Source organism: Charadrius vociferus, unplaced genomic scaffold (assembly GCF_000708025.1).
Source record: "Charadrius vociferus isolate BGI_N301 unplaced genomic scaffold, ASM70802v2 scaffold147, whole genome shotgun sequence".
In the NCBI taxonomy this organism is placed as follows: Eukaryota; Metazoa; Chordata; class Aves; order Charadriiformes; family Charadriidae; genus Charadrius; species Charadrius vociferus.
Genome location: NW_009649570.1, coordinates 7,364,466 through 7,386,490, shown reverse-complemented (window position 1 = coordinate 7,386,490; position 22,025 = coordinate 7,364,466). Strand labels below are relative to the sequence as shown.

At 40.6% G+C, this 22,025-nt stretch overlaps 1 protein-coding gene across 1 annotated transcript in view; it reads right to left on the bottom strand.

Annotated features, from left to right (window-relative positions):
- Window positions 1-1,478: 1,478 nt before the first annotated feature.
- The window catches only part of INO80D (INO80 complex subunit D), a 45,635-nt gene continuing 25,088 nt past the window's right edge, over window positions 1,479-22,025 (bottom strand). The window contains exons 7-13 of the mRNA XM_009890208.1: window positions 21,133-21,357; window positions 19,000-19,109; window positions 16,958-17,091; window positions 15,293-15,510; window positions 14,725-14,882; window positions 12,558-13,750; window positions 1,479-1,824 (exon numbers count right to left, since the gene is read on the bottom strand). Coding sequence (XP_009888510.1) covers window positions 12,582-13,750; window positions 14,725-14,882; window positions 15,293-15,510; window positions 16,958-17,091; window positions 19,000-19,109; window positions 21,133-21,357 — 2,014 coding nt within the window. The 3' untranslated portion in view covers window positions 1,479-1,824; window positions 12,558-12,581. The remainder of the gene's footprint in view (window positions 1,825-12,557; window positions 13,751-14,724; window positions 14,883-15,292; window positions 15,511-16,957; window positions 17,092-18,999; window positions 19,110-21,132; window positions 21,358-22,025) is intronic.

Sequence of the window (22,025 nt, the reverse complement as noted above, 5' to 3'; positions counted from 1 at the left end):
ATATTTCAAATACAGTTCTGCAACTCAAAACAGAAAACAAGATGAAGAGGATCTGTCTCCAGGCCAGTGATCCAGAGCTAGAAAGCACTATAATTAGAATCGGTACTGAGATTGAAGACCCTGGTTTGTTTGCAAAACTAATTAGCTAATGTTATTAGAATGCAACAGAGAATAAGCAAGAGCAGAATCAGACTCTACAGCTATCTAAGCAAAGGACAGTTTAATAACTGTACTTAAGATATGTTTAAAAAAAAATAAATCACTTAACTGATTAGATTTCAGCCTGGACAATATTCATACATCTCAAACTTAGCAAAATGGCTTAAAGAAGAGGGTTTCATCATAGTAAACACAGCTACTTCACAGCAAGATTTATTAATACATCCAAAAGAAAGAAAGAAAATCATTTTGTCACACTATATACAGATAATACATACAGTGTTTTATACACATATTACATCAGTTTTTACACAAGAAAAATATACATAAAAATGTAAACTTTTGTATACAAAAACCCTTAAACAAATTAAACAAGGACCAGATAACAAAAGGAGACCAATCTATTATCATTTCATTGATTTTTTTTTTTTTTTTTTTACATGGTAATACAGTACATTCATTGAGAAGTATGAGGAACATGTGAGCCAAACTTTCCTATTTAAAGGGAAAGTACAAACGCAAGCTTTCCTACCCGCCCCTGGAATGCTGTCTGTGAGCCTCCAGCACTAGAAGCAGTAGTGAGTTGCTATTGCTGCCGGGGACCCTGTAGGAAAGGACCCTTCTTCTCAGGCATCCCCAGGCACCGCACTCTCCAAAAGCAACACATCCGCAGAAGCAACATGGACTGGGCTTTTTGTGCGTATTAGCTAGTCTTCCAGCTAATACCATGAGACGGGATGCGGCAATGCAAGTTTGTATGTTCCCTTTAAGCAGTCATTAAGTGGATTTAGCTTTGCTGGAGTAAGTTGTTTTATTTTTCCCAATGTACGGTATGCTGAACACATGTGTCGGGGATGAGAGGGAAGAAGGAAGGGGTGTAAGAGACTGCTAATCCTTGCTACCATGCAGTTACTTCAAAATCAGGTACATTTGCAAGCTACAATTCACTGGTTCAAAATACACTGCCTCACCTTTGCTTTCCCACTGCAACTTGTTTACATTTTAAACTCTAGTGGCCAAACAACTGTACGAGGCTCTTTGTTACAAGGCTGTTTCTGATATCAAAGCGTGATCAAGCTACCTTTAAAATGACACCAAACACAAACTTCTCTGAGACAGCCTTAAAAAAAGTGAGCATTCCCTCTAAGCACTTCGGATTGTCCATTTGCCACCTTCTCTTTTCTTTTGTTAAATCTAGGCTAAAGATATTTACCCTTAGCTGCAAAAAGGGTATCGGTTGAGATTCTGACATCTGTTTTGCTCCACTTGCAGATAAATGTTTTTGGGAACTAGAGGGAAAAAGAAAAACAAACCCAAAACCCAAACCCACAACAATAAACCCAAACCCTAAAACCTCAGGCATCAAATAAGAAGGGAACTACTTAATATGTTGGTGAAAAAACAGTTGCAGAAACTCGTTGGAAACAAACAAACGATAGATTCCAATGAAGGCTTCTCACATTAAATAAGTTAAAGACTCGTTACAGACATCTTCAATAAAAACATCCATCCTCCACAAAGTATGTTAAAATGTAACACAATAGTGATGCACTGGTATTTTTCCGGAAAAGGACAGAAGAACCTGAAATCTCCTTAGTGATATCAGTACTATTGAATGTAGGAGGTGAACAATGATTTACAAAAGTAAAGTAATGAGGGAAAAAGCTGTGTAAAAGAAACCATGAATCATTAATTATAATTGGACAAAAGGGGGGATGGGGCAGAATACGATTACAGTATGCCTCAGAAACCCCTGAAGGAAATAAATACTTAGAAACTTGTGTTTCCATCTCTTTATGTCCATCCAAGTGGACAGTGATGGTGGGAGTAAGGGCTTGTCTGCTTGCTTTTGGTTTTCTCTATTTTTCTTTTTTTTTTCTTTTTTTTTTTTCTTTTTTTAAAATAACAACCCTTCTAGTAAAAATTCAAAAGACAATTACAAATGGCTTTAGATAATTAAGTCTCCTTTTTAAAATAAAACTTTGATAAGACATTTCTCCATTTCTTCTATATAATGCAGCTTCAGTGAAAATATGTCATAAGGGACAGCAATTTGCAAAAAGTGGGGAAAAAAATTGCCAACCAAGGTTCATAACATATACACATGTATATGCAGGACATCTACACGCTATATACATATTTAATATAGGTATGCATGAGTATATATCAGGAGAGAACCAAGAGGTATGTTCTCCGCATACATAAGCTGAAATAGTGTAAAATATGTGTGTGTATAAATATGTTTTATACACACACAGTACACAAACATACCCATACACACGCCCGAACATATGTATTATAGAAACCATCGTGTATGATTGCATGAAAGCTCAAATGGAACAGCACACCAGTTACCTTTTTCTAATAGAAATGCAAGGAAGACAAAATTCCATGGCTGAATTGTGGCCAAGAAAAATCGTGCCATACCCATACTGAAAACGTGGAATGCAGTAAGGCTCGATGACAGAACTGGAGCAGCATTCTCCACTGAAACCGAAGCCTAAGCGAGTCGGGAGTTTCAACAGTGCTTAAATGTGACTGAGCAGGTTTCTGACAGCTGCTTTCTGCTAAAAGGATATAGAAACTCCATTTAGCCAGAAAACAGAAAATAAAATACTTAAACCCACAATTTACTTGCATAAGCAAAATCATTCAATACACAATTAGATGCAAAGTGTTAGCATGTTAATGGTCAACTCTGCAGCTCATTTTAAAATCTGCTAAATGGTAAAATGTAATGAGCTGTGTTTCTCTTGATATGTTTGATGACAACCCCACTGCTCAGAGCCAAGCACTGGGCTACCTTCTGCTTACTGCCTGCATTACAGGAAACACAAACAAAACTCCCTTTTTCTCCCTGGGGTTGACAATTGAATATAATTTTCGGTGGGTTCGTTTTTCTCATTTTGAACATTTACCTCTAAAATACAATGCTGGGTAAGCTTTTAACATGCTAGGAAGCTTTGCATCAGGCTCTAAGAAAAGTTTGCGTTCATCGGCAAATCAATGGCAGTCGTACTCAAGCACAACTGAATAGCTGGGAAATTCTGCGGAAGTTCAAGCAAATGCTCAGGGCCCAATTCAGCTGCCACAACAGTCACCAAGAGAATTTCCCTAATGCGTAAGCAGAGCTGGATCGGGCCATTAAAGCTGATTGCTGCTAGGAAGAGGAGCTGTAGAGATGCGGGGACAAGGAGGAGCTGGAATGGAGGGAATGGAGCAGAGAAGCAGAAGAGGTCGGCATTGCGAGAGGCCTCAACGAGTATTAATACAGAATAAACAAAAGCAGAAATGTACCAAGGAAGCTCCACTGGGAGGGCTGAGGTAACACAAATGAATGGTGACCAAGCTCAGATCAGTCACTGATGTCATCCAAATCCCTCAGAAGAATTAAAAGAACCTTGTTTGGCACAAGTGCTTACCTGTTAACACATATGTTATGTGGATAGTCTCTCTCTTTAGCTCACACACTTACTCATGTTACGACTAATGTACACGTGTGTGATACAACGTATATTCCATCTATACATCTGTATGCATGTACATATAGATTTAGATTGATTGCATTCATACATATTTATTGTATATCATAAGGGCAAGTCCACATTCAGCAAAGTGCTACCAACATCTCATATACAGATATATCTCTCTGTACAGGTATACACAAAAATGGGTCTATTCTTCCCCATAAAGGCATGAAGATTTATGCTGCTAAGTCCCATTCCCACCAAATAAGCAGAAGGAAAGGCCTCTGACAACTTCCACCTCCCTGCCTTTTCACTTGTATGCATATGTGCCAGAAACAAATTGAGGTGGGGGGAAAGGAGGAGGGATGCCTGAGGGGTATCAACATACTCAGAGAGTGGGATATAAAAAAAAAAAAAATAATTGAAAATTAAGATTTGATTTGCAACTGCTTAAAAAAGCCTTCAAAAATCAAATGTCTGTGCAATACTGGAAGCTTGTTTTTCTAAACAGATTTTTAAAGTCACCAGGATCATCATAATTAAAAGTGATACTGTATGAATAAATAACAATTAGGTTACTTTCTCCAGCCTAAATAGAACAGTATGAAGAGTACGCCAATCTGCAAGAATGTTTCTGACTTCTCACAATTTCAAGTGAGAACTCCCATAAAGAAATCTTCCTTCTCCAATTATGAAAAAACAACAACAAAAAAAAAGTTAAGTGTCCATAATTAAATTCAGAATTTCACAGCACCAGTGAAACTCCCTGGATTGAAAGGGCATTTTGTTCTGCAACCCCACAATGCAATTTTGGGCAAAATTAAAATACGCAAAGACCCTTAGGAAAGAAAAGAAACTACTTTGAAGACAAGATCTTTTTACAGAATGGAGATCACACGAACAGTGCCCCTTACAGCCTAATTAGAAAACACAAGTACACTGATTGACAACATTTTCCAAGTCAGACCATAGGAGATTCGGGTATTAATTTGCAAAGATACAGCAATTCCCATGCCTCCCCATCCCACCGAATGCAAACCTTCCCATTTCAATTTCTCCTGAAAAACATCACTCATTTCTCCCATCTCTCCTCCTCCCCCGTTTGTTTTATTTAAAGGCTGTCTTTGGGAGCTTGGTATTTTCATGGCATTTTAAACAGGGCTCAATGCAACTCATTTAAAAAACAGTAAAATTTACATGATATCAGAGTTAGCCTTATAACAGAAGATTATGTAGTAGAGAGTTTCAGTTATTTATACAACAGTGAGGACATAACAACCCCCTACTAAATAATCACATTTCTACAATACATTCCATCACCTCTCAACTACTTTTCTCTTTACAAAACTATGACCTACATACAATATACACATTCGCATCGCACATACATCCCCCCCAATGCATATTTTTTGTGTGTATATATAATACATACATGCACACAAGCAGTCTAATTCTATTTATAAGTCACAGTGGGAATTCCTTTGTGAGGAAAGGAGGGGGAAAATTCCTGAATAAGACACTGTAGATTCCTAATGTTCTGACTTTTCAAATTCCAACTCACAGAGCTAACTGGAAATAAATACATTTAAAAAAAAAAGAAAAGGTCTTATAAACTTGGTTCACAACTTCCAGCTACAGTAGTTGGATTTTTTTAAAATGTGATCTATTTACCCTGTAACTAAATTTCTAATCATAGGTACAAACCACGGATAAATTATTGCAGAATGTAACACTCAAAATAAACTTTAAAAAGAGTTATAGGAACAGTAATATAAGGGTTAAAAAGAGTTCTATGCTTTGTTGATACAGGATACCATTTTATTTTATTTATATATATATATCTATATATAGATATAGATATCTGCAAGGTAGCAAAGAATAGCTGTACACCTTGACACGGCAAAGATCCAGTGTAAAAAGGTGCTTCACTAGTTTGTTTTTCCAAAAAAGCTTGTATATAATTTTATAGCTATTAAAAACACATATGCAACATAATTCATTACACTCAATACAGCTTTAGTATAAAACTTATAATTTATGAGGTGATGTTAATAGCATAAATTAATATACCATTTCTCTTAAAATCTACAATAAGTATTCTGAAAGCTCATTGGGGAAGGGAATCTTTAAATAAAAAGTTTAAAGCTGAGCGTGATGAAAAAGATTCTGTATGTTGAACTTGAGAGGAGAGCCCCGAGAAGAGAAAGAGTCCCTAAGCCAGACACCATGGACTATAAAACTGAACAAAGATTTCTCCTTCTTGCGCTCTCACTTAGGTGACGCTCTACCTTAAATTATTATTTACTTTTAAAACTATTTACTTTTTTTTTTTTTTTTGTTAACTGCCCTTATTTCCACAAGGAATCCCTGAGACATACCCAAAACTGTTCAGTGAAGGTCATCACTGTTCAGAGAAACTGGTTCAACCCCTTCTGGTAGGATGTAGCTATTTTGCATGAGAATTAAACTGTCCGTCACTTCAGAATGAATCTGTTCGCACCGGAACCAACTACACTGTTTAAGACGCAGGTTAGAGAGTCATTTCAGGGTAAATCAGTCCACTCCAAGGTAGAAGCCAACGCCATCGCAGTTAGCTACATCAGAGGAATCTGCACCAAAGTTAAAGTTTTCCAGAGGATATCTGGGAACGTTACCTATCCAGAGTTCGCCTCCACTGGCACCAGCTGACAATGACAGAAAGCAGGTAAAACATTAGCATTACTGGACCAAGTTCAACACGCGTATGTGGTCGATACATGGGTACTCTGGACATCTCACTGCGTGTGTGTTTGGGGGGCTAGTAAGGGGAAGGAGTAGGAAGAATGCATTTTTCTACATCGAGTCAGTATGGTTTTAGGTCAAACCCCCAAGTTTCATCCTGTTAGCTTCCAAACTGAATTATATGAGCCAGAGTAGACTGAAGAGTACCAACACTTACTTCAAGGAGACAGAAAAAGAAAGTCTTCTCCAACTACTGCTGTCAATCTACGGCCAAGCTCACTTTCTCTTTTCATGCTTCCACTACGTTACCTTATTCCACAGTAGCCAGAGGAGGAGTATGTGAAAACAGAGTAAAACAGGGGAAAGTAAAGAACTCAACAATCACGAGAAGTAGGAGAACAGCAAAGGGAAAAGCTCCCAAAACAGTCACTGTTGGGTTTTTTTAAAAAAAAAAGGCTGAAGACATGAGTGAGAAAATTGTTCTAAGACACATCTTTTGTAACTCCTTCTCCTCCACCAAACTTTTATTTCCCAACAACAGTGTTTTTGTCTAGTTTTAAAGACAAAACCACAACTTTACCTGATAGAGCTAAGGTCTTTCATGACCAGACCTCTCCCAAAGTCCAAGTTTAAGTTTCGTAAACACAAGTGTAGATTTTTCCACCAACCCTCCTCACTTTTATTTGGGCTTGCAGGCATGAAAAAGAATAATTTAAATTTTTCTTCATGACTTTCTACTGATGCACTTCTTCAAAGAAGAGGAACCTGTGAGAAGGTAAACTCTTGCTAAAAACGCCTGCACGTTCACTGCTAGCATGTGCACTCCCATGATCAATGTTGTACCCTCAGCATCTAGTTCATGACATATTGGTGTGCTGTGAAACATCATCTTACTCACTGATCTGAGAAATACTTTGATCTATTGCACTGTTGTTCTAGCATCCAAAATGTACGTTATGAATTGCAGGAATCTCTCTTCCTTTTCGTTTTAGAGTCAGATTTGCTCAGGACCACGGAAGACTTAGCAGTTGGCATTACTTACGTTGGAGAAGTATCTGAGAATAGGAGAATAAAAGAAAGAATGATGAAGAATGTAGAGAGAAAGGAAATAAAGGAGGTACGAGAAGCAGCCCACAACACCCTATCATTAAATGTTACCCGAAAGATCAGAAAGACCTTCTGACCAGAAGATCAGAAAGACCTAAAGATCTAGTCAGCATATTAGCCCAAAACAATTCCTTCCACTATGAGACCTTGCAAGAGGCCTGCACAGGAGACTCCTTCACATGTAACGGTAAAAATACAAAAGCAAAAGGAAACATCCCACCAGGGAAGCTGCCCAGACACACACACAAATGCTTCACTGCAGATCACTGCAGCTAAGTTTTCTATTGTTTGTCTGCTGAAAGCACCTCCTGCCACCATCCCTGCACCCTACAAGTCCTGAAAGATTCAACTGCAGGTAGCCGGCTCTTCTAAAAATTTTTCCCTCCTCCCTGTCCAAAGGTTCATAAGGTTGGAGAATTCACCAGTGTATTTAGCTTGCTGCAGCACACAGACAGGGAGAAATATCCCTGGAGCCCTGCCGATGCCTACAGGGAAATGCAGCAGACCCGATGCTGCAGGAGCTCAGGGAGGTGCTGGAGTTCAGAAGCAGACTAACACCACGTGTATGTAACCACCAGGGCCCAGCTTATCAGGGAAGACACCCGTCCACTGTTTATTGTTTATCTTCGTGAGATTCTTCTTTCCTGGCAAGCGGATTCAATCCCAGGCTGTATTTAGATGGGGTTACAACAAAACGTGCTTCAAACTGAATTTGGCTACTGGTTTGCAGGTTCAATCCTAGGCCCTTCGCCTTGGCTGTACCTCTGAAGCCAGTGGCATCACACTGTGCCAAACACCTCACTACAGAATGTTATGGTTTGGGCAAACCAGGACACAGAACTTCACATTTTTTCAACTAATACCCATCCCTCTCTAAAAGAGAGAAAAAAAAAAAGTGCCACTTCCCTTGGCTTCTCTTTGCTGTTACAGGTGACTCTCCTTTGACTTTTTTGCCTCGCATCTGTACTTCCAATAGCATCTCTGATTTTTGCCTAGCAGATGATAAGCTTCTCTGGGCCTTCCAATGAGAACTGCAAATCCTCATTTCACTAATCTGCTGAATCAAATGGGAAATCTAGCTGTTGCTGTCTTCTCCACAGTGCCTGAGGCAGACCTCCAACTATGCTACCTCTCAACATTATCGATTTAAAGCCTTTATGCCCAACCACAGAGAGAAGCATACTATTAATGAGAAGGTAATAAGCAAGAACCTGGAGGAACTGAAGGCAGGAGGAGACAAAATTATGCATCCTTTCCATCTTCTTGCATCATACATATATCTTCTTGTATCATAGTAATTATGAGGCCAAAGAACAAATCAACTTTGAGGTATGTAAGTACATATGGCTCCCCTCAAAGTTGGCATAAAGTCTTCCTAAGTGAAAGGAAACATCAAATGTGTCTTACAGAATGCCTTATACATCAGGCCACATGAGGCTGCTCCTGACAAGCCTCTGTACACTGTCAAAGTTCCTCTTGTGTTAAGTACTTTTGTACAAAGACTAATTGAGGCGCTATTATTACCAAAAGTGACGTTACTGGTATTTTATTCTAAGTCTAATTTTTTTCCAATTCTTTAAAACTCAAATCGTATGTAAAGAAATTAACTATTAGGTTCAACCAGCTTTATTCCATCTGTTCCAACATGTAAAGGGCACGACAGGTATCGACCATCTCAAATCAATGGACTGAAATTGCTACACTGGCTCTTTGGTGAAAGGGTGATTAGAGTGCTAATTGCTATACGAGATGATACTCAAAAACCTTTGCGAGAAAGCATGGAGTCTACTCAGGAACCACATAAGTAACAGCCTCGAGGACTACCTTAACCAGACCTACAGTATTTCCCAGAGAAAGAGGTGTGAAACATCTCTGGCTGTACATATCTCTCACATGCAACAGTAAGACACTGATTCACTGAAGTCAACAGGTTGTGCGGGTGTAGAAGCCCACCTGGAATGATCCACTTTGTAAAGCTAAGATCAAGACCCGTAACTGGTTGGTAGGCTGTAACCATGAAATCGGTGGCAGTGAAAAAACAGTTGAACCAGGAAAAGGCAAGAGTGGTGGCCCATTTCAGAACTCTGTGTCAGACAGGACAGAGGGATTCCTATTTCAAATGTATACAAACCGAAGTTTATTTTTAAAAGTGCAGCTTTATTGCAAACTTAGTTTGCTCATTGAGAAATGTTATGTTATTACTTTCCAGGGAAGAGTCATGAAGGGATATACAAAAAATGTCTAAGGGATATACAAAAAATCTAAGGGATTTTGTATATTTTGTATATCTAAGGGATATACAAAAAATGTCTAAGCAAGGGAAGAGAGTTGATATCCCGGGCTGCCTTAGAGGAATGCAGGTACATAACAGCCATTGCTTTCAAATGGCAATTATGGACATGCATAGCTTTGACAGTTTTTGAAATTCCCTGTCTAAATCAATGCTCAGATTAGGAGCTGGGTTCTGTTCTGAGTTAGACCAATACGAACTCACAGTGACCTTAGACCAAAGAGCTCCTCTGTACTCTATACCAACGCAACCAAGCAGAACTTGGCTCTCAGTTCCTCTCCTCCCTTCCCCCCCGGCATTTGCTAAGAATGAGAAACGTGATGTGGGGCAAATATACTCTGCAGTAGCTGCAGCTTCATTAAAGTTTGATGGGCACAAGAATGACTTCAAGACCAAAGCCCTGAAACCAATTTATAGAAATTAACATCCTCTAAAATGACATGAATACACAAGCAGATTAAAGAATTAACCATTTGGTATACTAGTTCTCCACTCTTTTTCAGCCAATCATCCAAACACATTGAAGAAGGTATATGGACACAACGAAAATCATTTGCAAATCAAACAGTTGTCTCCTCAACACAGTATGGGGAACATAATACAAAAATAAATAAATGCCTTGTCAGATTTGCCTCATTTCACAATACCACTGGGCATTCCTCAATCAGCAGGACAATCACAAGCAGGATTTCATAGGCTTCAATTCGACTTTTTACATGATTTAAAAACATTTAAATGTTACAAACATATTTAAATCACCACTTAAAAATATTCGGCTTATATTATTAAGATCTATTTTACCAAGTATGAAATAAGGACTTCAAACAACAGAAGCATGAAAATAATTTTTGTTTCCTCCACCCACATACACTTGCAATTTCAGAAAAGGACATATGACATATGCATCATCCATACTCCTTTATATTTAAGGAGGACAAATCTTTCAAGAAAAGAGGGATAGTATGATTGCTACGATAGTAAGAAGACACAAGACCTATCCCATTTAAATTAGTTCCTTAGCAAGATGGAAGGAGAGGTTTGGGTCAGAGGTTTTGGTGTGGGTCTGACTGCTAACAAAATTAATTTCTATAGCAACTAAACTTTGTTCAATGATCCCTTGCTCAAAGAATTTCTTAGGTCTCCCTATGACATGTGCTTGGTATCTCTTAATTTCCTGAATTAGACTAGAATACATGCAGGTAGGATGTTTTACTGCAAGGTAGAATGATATCTGTCTTCTACAGTAAGAGCCTGAAATGTGGAATTTTCTGTTCTCTCTCATCTGCATCTCAGAAACAAATCAAGAAGAGCACAGACTTGTTATATTAAGTAGGAGTTACTTCTATAGTCAAAGTCAGACTACAGTAGCAAGCTTGAGCCCTATAAAGTCACAAGCAAATTCCTTTTTTCCCTTCCTGACAAAGAGATGCACATAAACACCTCAGAATTTCTGCTGCTGTTACCTCTTGGATTAAAAAAACATAAAATAGAATTAAAAAAAAATAATCTAAAAGCTAGCAGACTCCTTTCTTTAAGAACTGACATTACTACCAGAGTCTGAACACTACCTTTAGCAGGTGGGCAGTAAAAGCAAGACTGTCCTGCAGACAGAAGGATTGATTTCTCTTCTGGTTAGCCATGACTGCTGATAGGTACCTGCTAGTTCCTTATGTACATTCAGCTTCCCAAATAGAGCATCAAACCCTACAAGTGTCAAAAAAACCATATGGCTCCCAGGGCGGGAACTATTGAAGAAAGTCTCAGTAGCTAGACATCATTTGAGAAACACATCCATTTGAAATTTACCAAACGGTCTGACCTCGACTTGTGTGGATGGGCAGAATACCAACCAAATTCTTCCAGTTTCAGCTGAGAAATACCTGTCAGCCCGTCAGGCAAGGAGTTCTTGACAAAGCCACACTTGAAAAGGCAAACCATCAATGCTACAAGGCCACAGTAATTCAACAAGGGAGGGAATTTCTGCACAGGGATCTTCACTAATCCATGATCTATCTCAATTCTTCTGGTTTTCTTTCTTTTTCTCCCCGGGCTAACTTCATATCAGCCTTCAGATTTCTGGGCAACCAGTCAACTGATCCCCTTGCTGCTCAATGAATTAAAAATCATCAAAATAAAAAACCAAAAATCAGCATGCGGTAAGAACAGTGACCAGTTCTGGAAGGGGACAACTCCCACTCCTTCACCAAAAGAAGAAAAGGAACTGCTGCTCCCTGCACACCAAACACACACTCGCACACAGAGGAGGTCAAGAGACTATTTTAAGAAACTGCCAAACTCATCCTTGAACCATTATCTTGATTTAGGACTTCAGTGCACCATTCTCAAATCAATGTGTGCAGCCAAGTTTTCCATGCCAGACACTACCTCTGGGAAAAAGTAAATAATAAAAAAAAAAATAAAATCAAGAGACTTCTGCCCACTGGAAAACTTTCTACCAGATGCTAATGGGATGGCAAGCACTGATCCAAACCCTAGGAAACAGTAACATGCATCAATAATCTGAGGTATCTTCCCATTTCTAGGTCTTACTGCTAAGATCAATTACATCCAGTAACTGTGCTGTATCCTTAAGGAATTATTAGGGAACGGTGAACCTTCCTGCAATAAATGAGCACCGGTGCGTAACAAGCACATGTGAACGCTACAGCAAGGTTCACAGAGGGCTAACCCTGGTCAGTACTGAAGCAGGGGTTTTCTTCTCAACCCCCTTATTAAAAAAAAGGGAAGGGAGGACAGAAAAAGTAAAGAAAAAGGAAAAAAGGAAAGATAGAAAACACAGGTCCCCCATCTACCTGCACAGAGCCAGGCAGACAAGCTCAGCTGGAGGTGGTGAAGGGCGCGGATGCATTATTGGTACTGGTAGCGGTGGCACCGGTCACTGCGAAGCCCGTGGGAGGAGCTATGGAGCTGTGGCTGGGCTGCAGGTCCTTGGGGATGCCACTGTGGGAGCTCAGCTGGTGCCCGAAGGCTGCGCTGAACTGAGGGAGCTGTTGTTTAGGGGAGGTGGAGGCCATGAGTTCAGCGGAGGCAGGACCCATGCCACTAAAACTGGTCTGCGGTAACCCCGGAAGCACACTGGAGCTGTTGGGGGTCACAGTGGCGAAGGCAGGCTGTGTGGTCTCTGAGTGCGAGGTGGTAGGTGGTGTGGACAGGGAGGTGGACAGGAGGTGTCCATCTGCACCGAGAAGGTTGCTAAACGGAGAGGGGTCCCCAAGATTGACAGGAAGATTTCCCCAGTGAGTTCTGGGGTTGACCACCCCACTAAGTGGCACATCCAGCTGAGTTGGGAGCAAGTGCTGTGCCATCATGGGCATCTCTGCTGAGAAGGTAGCTGCCAAGTTATCACCAGAAAAAGATGTGGTGTGAGGGGATGTGATATGGTCACTGTAGGGAGACGGCACATGCTCACTATCATAATGGCTTCCATGGGGTGAGGAGTGTGAATGGTCACTGCTGTATTGCTGTCGTGAGGTGATCAGGTCATCTGCCTTGCTCAGCAGCTGGGCAGGGTGGGGCCTCTGGGAGGCATGGCTGCCATCATGAAGTCCATGAAACTGTCCTGGGAAGGCTCTCTCCCCAAGGCCACTCTGGCTTATCAGAGTAGCAGAAGTAAGGCCGACGTTGGCTGGGGCTGAGAATTGCCCCTGGATCTGCCCTGCCAGGGGCGTAGGTGGGTTGGACAAGGTAGCAGAACGGAGCAAGTTCTCATCCAGCTCCAGACCGGAGAAATTATCATGTACTATACGCCCATTCAACAGCTCCCCCAGATCCGTGTTAACCTCTCGACTCAAGGACTGCATTCCTGGAGCTCCAGCACCTGTAGAGAACACCCCTATCCCTCTATCTGACAGCTCCTGAACTGGCACACCATCTGTCTGTGTAAGTACTCCAATGGTAGTCAGGCACTCAAGAGAAGTTACAGCCTGCAGGGCCCGTTCCAGTTCTTCAGCCTCTTCTGTAGTCGGAAGGAGATCTCCATTTTTACCTGCAGAAACAGGGACACCAGAAGTTAGCGCGCTCCTCTCTGGTGAGCCTGGCACTGGCACTTTTAGGATGCACATGTACACACAGTTCAGTACAGAGCTGCAGTGTAAGACAACCTTCCAGAATGGCTTGCAGTACACAGAAAATTTCATTCACTAGGTAAGCAAGGTAAGAAAAACAAGAAATTAACACCTTCCTCTTCAATGGAACTCCCTCTCTCCGCCCTCCTCTTCCACATACTACAAGATGCCTCCCAAACTTACTAGACCTAAAGTAAAAATACTTAAATAAGATTTTCTTCAATGCTGCAATAACACAAATACTCCACGAACTCCCTTCTACTTACTACGTTACAGCCTGGAACTGAAATTTACACAGTCTTTATAACTTAGCTTAATTTCAACTCAAACACAGTCTGATGTCACATCATATCAGAAAATGACCAAAAAAATCACATACCCCAACTCTGGGCTGTTCTATTTCCTTTCTTATATGTGATCAGTACAGAGCTTTAGAATCCAGAAATTCAGGCACAGTTCTGATCAAAAGCTAGTTTCAAAAATGTATTTAAAGATTTTATTCTCACTCTCTTCTCCTTTTATCAAAGGCCAACATTGACTGTGAATCCAGCCCCACTCGATGGCAGAAAGATGCCATTACTGAGAATACTCTTGATTAAACTGCAACACTGACAGGCAGCAAAAACATAAAATGAATTATTAAAATACTAAACCAATTAGGATTTTCAGAGCAGTAATTATAAGAGCAAGCAGAGAACTACACACACTAGCCTTCTCAAAGTCTGCTTTACTTCAGAGTTCACAAACAACCAACAGAGCAAATGCACACTTCCTTGTTCAGAATTTATTACCTCTGTAGGAAAGCAAGCAACCTCTCAAAATGCATTTCAGAAACACTCACTTCTTCAGTTCACTGACTGTGTTCATGTTAGCATAAAATAAAATAAAATAGTACCTTCAAAGAAATCAAAATCTTGCAAGTCATCGGGCAGCCGTGGCAGAACATCAGAGAAGTCCTCCTGATTTAATTCCAAGTCATGTGGAATGTCTGTGATTTCATTGGCGATATCATCAGGCAGCTCATCGGCACTCAGCTCTGGTGTGGAGGGGCTCCTGGACAGAAAATACCATTAGTCCCCAGTGTTCAACTCTGATCCCTCCAAATGACAACTATGAACGCATATCTATCTATAATGCATGTTTCCCCACACCTTTTTCTTCCCCTCTCCCCCATCATCTAGGAAAAAAATTATTTTAGAAAGTTTATTTAGGAAGCTTACAGGTAGCCTATTGATTAAATACATAAGATGGGGCATCAGGAGCAAGACATTTTATCTATCAAACTCATTAACTGCTCAAATCTAAAATGACCCACTCAAGTTTTTTTTCAACAGTCACATGGAGATGCAATTTTTAGCCCCACTCCAGATGCTGATCAGCACAGCAACATCACACCTTTCTACAGTGCTCACTGACAACGTTCAAGCTAGCAGGGGGCAACCTGGGGCAGGGCTACCACTGACCGTATGTGGGGCATCTCTACTGGCAGTGAGACACTGGCAGGCATGGTGAGGTTCCCTTGCGGCACTGCAGGAGGAATAGGTTTCTGGGGCCGGCGTGGGCCTCGCCTTCTCTTCTTCTTGTGTTTTTTGGTAAGTGCAGGTGGCTTCGTTTTTTTCCTGGGTTTCCTCTGCTGCTGGTGCTGAACTTTACGGGAGCTGTCCCCTCTCAAGAAATTGTCCTTTGGAAATAAAACAATAGCAATGGGATGATATTAAGAACAAGTATTACTTTCCTTGCTTTTTTCCCCCGGTCATTCCACAGACTTTCACATGTAATGTAAGAGAGACTGCTAACGTACACCCAGGCAAGATTATGAAAATTAAGCTGTTTCCTTCCTCATTGATCCCAGTGGCAAAAATCACACAGACCAAATTATGAGGTATGCTAAATCAGAGATTGCGCAGTGTCACTTTAAAAATCATCATAGCAAACCCTAACTAAATCAGTGCAAAACTGCATCCTTTGGCAGCATTCCTCTAAGTATTAAAGACAGAACACTGTTGTGAGGCAGTGATAACGGGGATAGCGTGCAGCAGCTGAACCCAGCATCCTCAAGTGCACGCTACCATAAAAGAGGGACAGCACTGAGGGAACGGAATTAATACTGTAGGTCTAGGGTAAGGATATGGGTAAACAACTAAGAACTCATTGCTTCTGAACAGCAGTCATTGACCAATTAAAAAATAAATCAAACCATCAGCAGTTTTCAGTTGCCATCATACTGGGAATGGCAGAGGATTGTATATGCTACAGAAGTAAAACTTGAGAGACACACTGAAGATTGCCTGGGATAGTGGGAAAATCCCACACAAGTCTGTGTAGCACAGACACTCACTTTTTAATACAGAAAACCCCGTAATTCACAAGTATTGGAGATGCTGGACAAAACCAGTAATAAATGCACAGACCAAAACAAAACAAAAAGGCAGTTTTACACCTAATGCCATGAAGGAGGGGCAAGAAAGAAGTGGGTTAGTGAATTATCCCATAAGTTTTGTTCTGGAAGATGGGGTGAATATAAAAGGAGAACAGAGGACATCATCTTAATTTCTGCATTCTCTCAACTTGTAGTAGGCCACTGCTTTTGCCCTGGGATGCACAAATCCCTGAAGGAGGTTAAAAATAAATTGTAATAGTCATCAATACTTAAATAAAGCAGCAAAACCATTATTTGTATGCTTGTAATTGTTATCTACACTTCCTCTAGAAAATATTTTGGGCCCCACGTACTGAGACGGTTTGAGATGCAGTGTTCTTGCCATACCACACTCATACTATATTCAGACCCAAGGGCCAGGAGGTACCCCAAATAAAATGACCACAGGATCTCTCACAATGATTTTCTATTTCTTGATTCAAGAGAGGAATCAAATTTCTTCCAGTGAAGGAAACTCTCATGCACGCTTTATTATATCCTCAAAAGTATGTAAAAGATTTTCATAACATACTTTATACTAATTGGGAATGTTTGGCATGTTTTACCCTCTTAAGAAAAATAAAAGGAAATGAGCTCTTAAGTTCGTAAACTTGCTAGTTGTCAAAAGCAAGGGTGCATAGAAAGACTGGGGTTAAAACTCCTGATCATCTCAATACACAAATAATTACAGTTTTGGCTTTGTACTTACCATTTTTTTGGCATGTTCTTCGCACAGGGGTGTCTGATGTGTAATGTCAAAAACTGGCACAGAGCACTGTTGACCATCTGCAAACTTGGCTGTGCAACTTGAGAAGAGCTGCTGAGAACGGTTCAATAAGATATCTGTGCATTTCTGCATCAGGAATAACACACAAGGCAACAATGGAAGAACGCCCTTTGATTTATCAATCTGATGAAGATCAGAGCCTTCAACTCTATCTGTCCATAGATGCTATTTTTAATGAGTACCTTAACTTTGTTATTCAAGTTCAAAGCTAGGTAAGGCTTAAACCCAACTTCTAAAGTGAAAAACTGCATTCATGCAGAATCTGTAATGATTTTATTATATATTGAGATAGTTTTATGGAAGCAGCCATTTCACTAATGAGTTCTTAGCAAAAAGAAGCCTTTTCCTGGAGTCTTAATCAATAGATCAATAGTAGCAGTTGGAACAGTGTAGTCAACAGGACTATTTCCTTACAGACTAATGACAATCCATACCGAAACATTAAAGAAAGAGTATTTCTTAATTCAATCTTTTAAGGTACATTCTTGGCATTTATCTTTAGAGCACAGACAAAGAAGTTTCAAGATCCTTCCTGCTCCTCTGAAAAAAAGATGTGCAATCAGACAGAAAGGTCAAGTAAATCCAAACGTAAGCTTGCTGAGATTTCCTTCAGAAAAATCCCCTGCAGGAGTGAAAATGTTTCCAGACTTAGAGCAAATCAAACAGATATTTCATTGTGCTTTTTCAAACAACATTAGAAGCACTCCTTCCACCTCGGACAGTTCTCAGACCTCAACATCACTACGTATGTTCAGAAAATGTTAACACACAAAAGAAAGGACAAAGGAAATAGAAAACCTGCAGAACAGTCCAGATGGCAGACTTCGACAGATGGGTCAGAACCAAGATTCTGCTCATTTTAGGAGAGACTGTTTCCATTGAGAAGAGAGTGAAAAGGGAAAAAGTGGGCACAAATGCAAAATCACTAGTCTCGAGTTCTCTGCTCTACACACACCAACAAGCAAGACCACTTAAACTTAAAAAAAAAATAGAAAAAACCCCAGAATCGTGAGGAAAATCCCAAACACAGCTGCACATCATGGTGCTATCTCATAGAGAGGTTTTGAACTGTTCTGCAGGCTACTTTTAAGGGGCCTGCAAAAATCAACCAAGAGAAACAAGGCATCTGCAAACCAAAAAGACTGAAAACGTGCTGCAGTCTGATAGCAACTGGAACACACAAGCTCCAGCCACTAAAAATACCAAAACCAAAAGCTACAGCAAAAGGAGTCACTCCAACAAAATCGCCAGCAATTCTTCACCTAAAACCAAAAAAGACAAAGTCTGCAGAATTCTTAAGTATTCCAGGTCAGAAGTCTGCCTGTTCACAGCCTTCAGAATCAAATCTCACATCTAATGTGCTCCCCTCCTTTCTGCGACCTTCATGAATTGACTCTTAGCATCCTTTTCAGGCTTTGCTTGAAATCCCCAGCACTGGCAATTCTTCCTCATCTAGAATTTGGATTCTGTGACTCCTTCTATCTTGCTTCTTTAACCAATGCAAAGCATCAGATTTCCATCTTTCTAATAAGTGTAAGCCATCTTTTTACACTATGTGTAAAAACTTGTCCCCCATAAACCCTTCATAGGTAGTTAGTCTACTGGAACCTACCAAGAACTGTATGAAAGCCATGAGGCTGAAAGCCATGCGGTTTGTACCAAGTCATCAGTAAAAAATGATCATTTTTGTAAAGGCTTCTTGCACCCACTAAATACAGCTTACGAAGTAAAACAATGCGACTATGACAGATACCAGTGGCAAACTACTTATCTTCACTGTCTACAGACCGAAATCACACAGACAAATTAAAAGCAAAATAGTTGATGATATGCTAACAAATAGGTATTTCTTTGTGAAAACATACTTGTTAATGCAAAAACCCAACAAACAAACAAGGAAAAAACCCCAAAATAGAACAGTTTCCACGCCTGAATGCAACTCCCAAACAGAGTTAAGAGGATACGCTGAAAACAATGCCTGGTGAATGGAAGGGCCTTGTTAGTGCACTGTTCTCCCTTCGAAGTCCCACTACAGGTTGTTGGTTCTGCATCTCTCTGCCTCACTTGGCTTGTGCTGAAAAAAAAGCATAAAAGAGTTTAGAGACAAAAACCCAGTCTCAGGTGGTTACTTAGCACAACTCTTGCACTGAATGTAGCACAGTAGGACAAAAAATTATAACACACGTGTCTGTCATGATCCAGATGGGTGCACGCTATTACCACACTCTACACAGGGATACAGAATAGATGTCAATGACAGGTGAAGGTGTGACTGCAGTAACAGCATTACTGTTTATTTCACAGAGCCTTAACTGTAATGAGAGGTGCTGTGTGCTACTACCATGTAAGTATTACAACACACTGCAACAGAGCCAAGGACAGCAGTAGGTGAGTGTCAACACATGTGACCCTTAAAATGAAGTCGACCTTTAGAATACAACGTATTGGGTATGCCTACATAGGCAGTTAAGTGCACTTTCAAGCCTGGTCATGAATCAAAACGTGCCGAGCATCCCCAGAGCTTACATGCAAGCATGTGCTCAGACAAACTTAGACTGAGCTCTGGAGTGGCAGAGCCTGAGCGTGCTCAACATGGGTAAAAGCTCTCCTTCATCAATGTGCTACAGCCCAATCCACCAGCAGGTGCCCGGAGCTGAGCGCTTCCTCAGCACAGCCTCAATGCTTTGAGCCTGAGCTGCAAGCAGGCAACCAGACGGCAGTGTGGATGAGTACTGCAAGCATTACACAGCTCGCTCGGTGTTAGCCTGCTCTCGAGGCATTTGTCACCTTCATGTAGATAAAGCTGGCGATTCCAGGGCCACAGTACACGTTGTTTTCTAGGTTGACAAAAAGCTGGCTGTAGCCTGACTGTTTTCCTTCAGGCATTTCTGTCATCGACTGCACTTTGACTGAGCAAAGTTTTAGTTAGCAATATTACTCCTGTGAAAAATTTCGTAACTGAAAAGACTCGGTGGTTACTTAAGTTAACCAGAGCAGTGATGACCAGCATACCTGGCTTTGCCAGTCTACCCAAAACAACGTAAACTTTTTTTGCGTAATAAAAGACAAAAATAATGGAAAAAAAAAAAAAAAACTAGCAAGAGCTTGACAGTTCTGACAAGGTTTTGCTGTAGTTTAAGTTTGGAGACATTTACCCAACTCTGTAAACTAGTAACGTAGCTCTACATTACACCTCTGAGCAACTCTTCAGCATCATTCTACTTCCCCAACAATAAACCCTTCAACTGTCATGAACCACAGCCCACTGTCCTGAAACAAAAGCATCCCATAACCAGAATACATTCTCAGTACCCTGCTCCAGCCTGCCTCTCGTGTTAGCATTCCCCTGCCCTCCACAGTCACACATCCTGCAAAACAGAACCACAACAGCAAAAGGATGACACTGATACCCCAGACATAACGCCAGGGTTCAGACTTACTCTGTTTCTGCACAAATATGAATCAACCAGCTCTCAGTACACTGAGAGCTGGAGGGATGTTGACATTATCTAGAAAGAATTCCCACTGAAGGTAACCTTCAGAGTTGTTAGAAGATATTTATTTTATTGCTAAGTTTCATTTAATGTTAGATTGAGTTAAATCTAACAAAAAGCATGAGCTTAAGTTTGATTTGCTGGAATGAGAATGGAGAGGAGGTACAGACTTCTCAAAAAAAGCTGTCTGAAAAACGAAATCTGAATTGAAGCAGTGAACTGCAGACCAGACTGCACACCTTCTAAAGAACTGAGCTTAGTAAAGTACCAGATATTTGAAGGCAGCCAAAATACATAAATTAATTAATAAGAATAAATTTTAGCAGGCCCCTAACTTCTTTTGTGACATTTAAGAAATCAGGCCCAGATACTGCTGAACAAACAATCCACATTTTAAAACACAAAGCTGGAAAATGCTTGTCTTCATGGAAAATGCTGTATGCCATGTCTATTTGACTCCACTGACAAGCATGTATGTGTCACGGTTTTTCTGCCTTGTGCATGCCTACCAGTTTCAGAGCTCAGCATTTTAGCTGCTGGACACTCTGCCCATCTCTCCCCTCTCCAGTCCCTGGGTTACTGCAGTCACAGGGGAAGGCTAACCTGGTACGAGCACAAGAAGCTCTTCGGAGTTCTTGTATCAGTTGCCCAGCACGCTCCGGCTCTCTGCTGGCCGCCTGCAGCAAGGCTTTCCAGAGTGTATGCCGGCATTTCTTCTGACGAGATTCTGCCCGCTCCAGGCGGCAGAGGTGCTTGTATTTCTGCTGAAAGTAAGTGCAAAGTCTGGTCACCCTGGAACTCCTGTCATCTGCATTGTCATCATCGGACCTGAAGAAGGGAAAATAAAAACAAATGGGCTTTAAGTATTTTTTTTTTCCGAAGAAGCTAATTTGTCATTTTAATAGAATTGATAAGTTGGCATCTATCTTCTAGCCCCACAAACATCCAAAGGCTGAAATCAGGCAGGGGTGCTTGAGAAATGGTAAGAGCAGGATCCTTTTTGAATTCTAAAGGTACTTACCCTTCTTAGTATGTCATTATTAGAGATTACATCAATTTATCATCAAGTCTGACACATTTAAATGTCTGGAGCCTGCTGTTCAAAAAAATCTATACTGTTAACCTTTATTTACTGTAAATGTCTCAGCAAATGAGACAAACTCTTAAATCAAAGTGCAATTAATGGAGAGGACAAGGGTGGGGTGGGGTGTCATAGAAATTTATTGAAGAAAGGTCATGCTGGAGAAGATGGTCAAATTCTAACAAGTACCAAAACTGCTGACCTTTTCCAATTCCTCTTACTCTGCCAGGTGGTGTTTTCCTTCCTAAACCAAAATGCACACTCACACAGCTAGCAGTTGATACTACTTTCCCTTTGCTGCAGAGTTAAAGCTGAGTTACAGTACAGCCGTGGAGAAGAAATTCATTTAACTCCAAAGGTACTGAGGGAAAAATCAGACCAGGGCTGAGCAATGACCAGATAACGGAGAGATCCA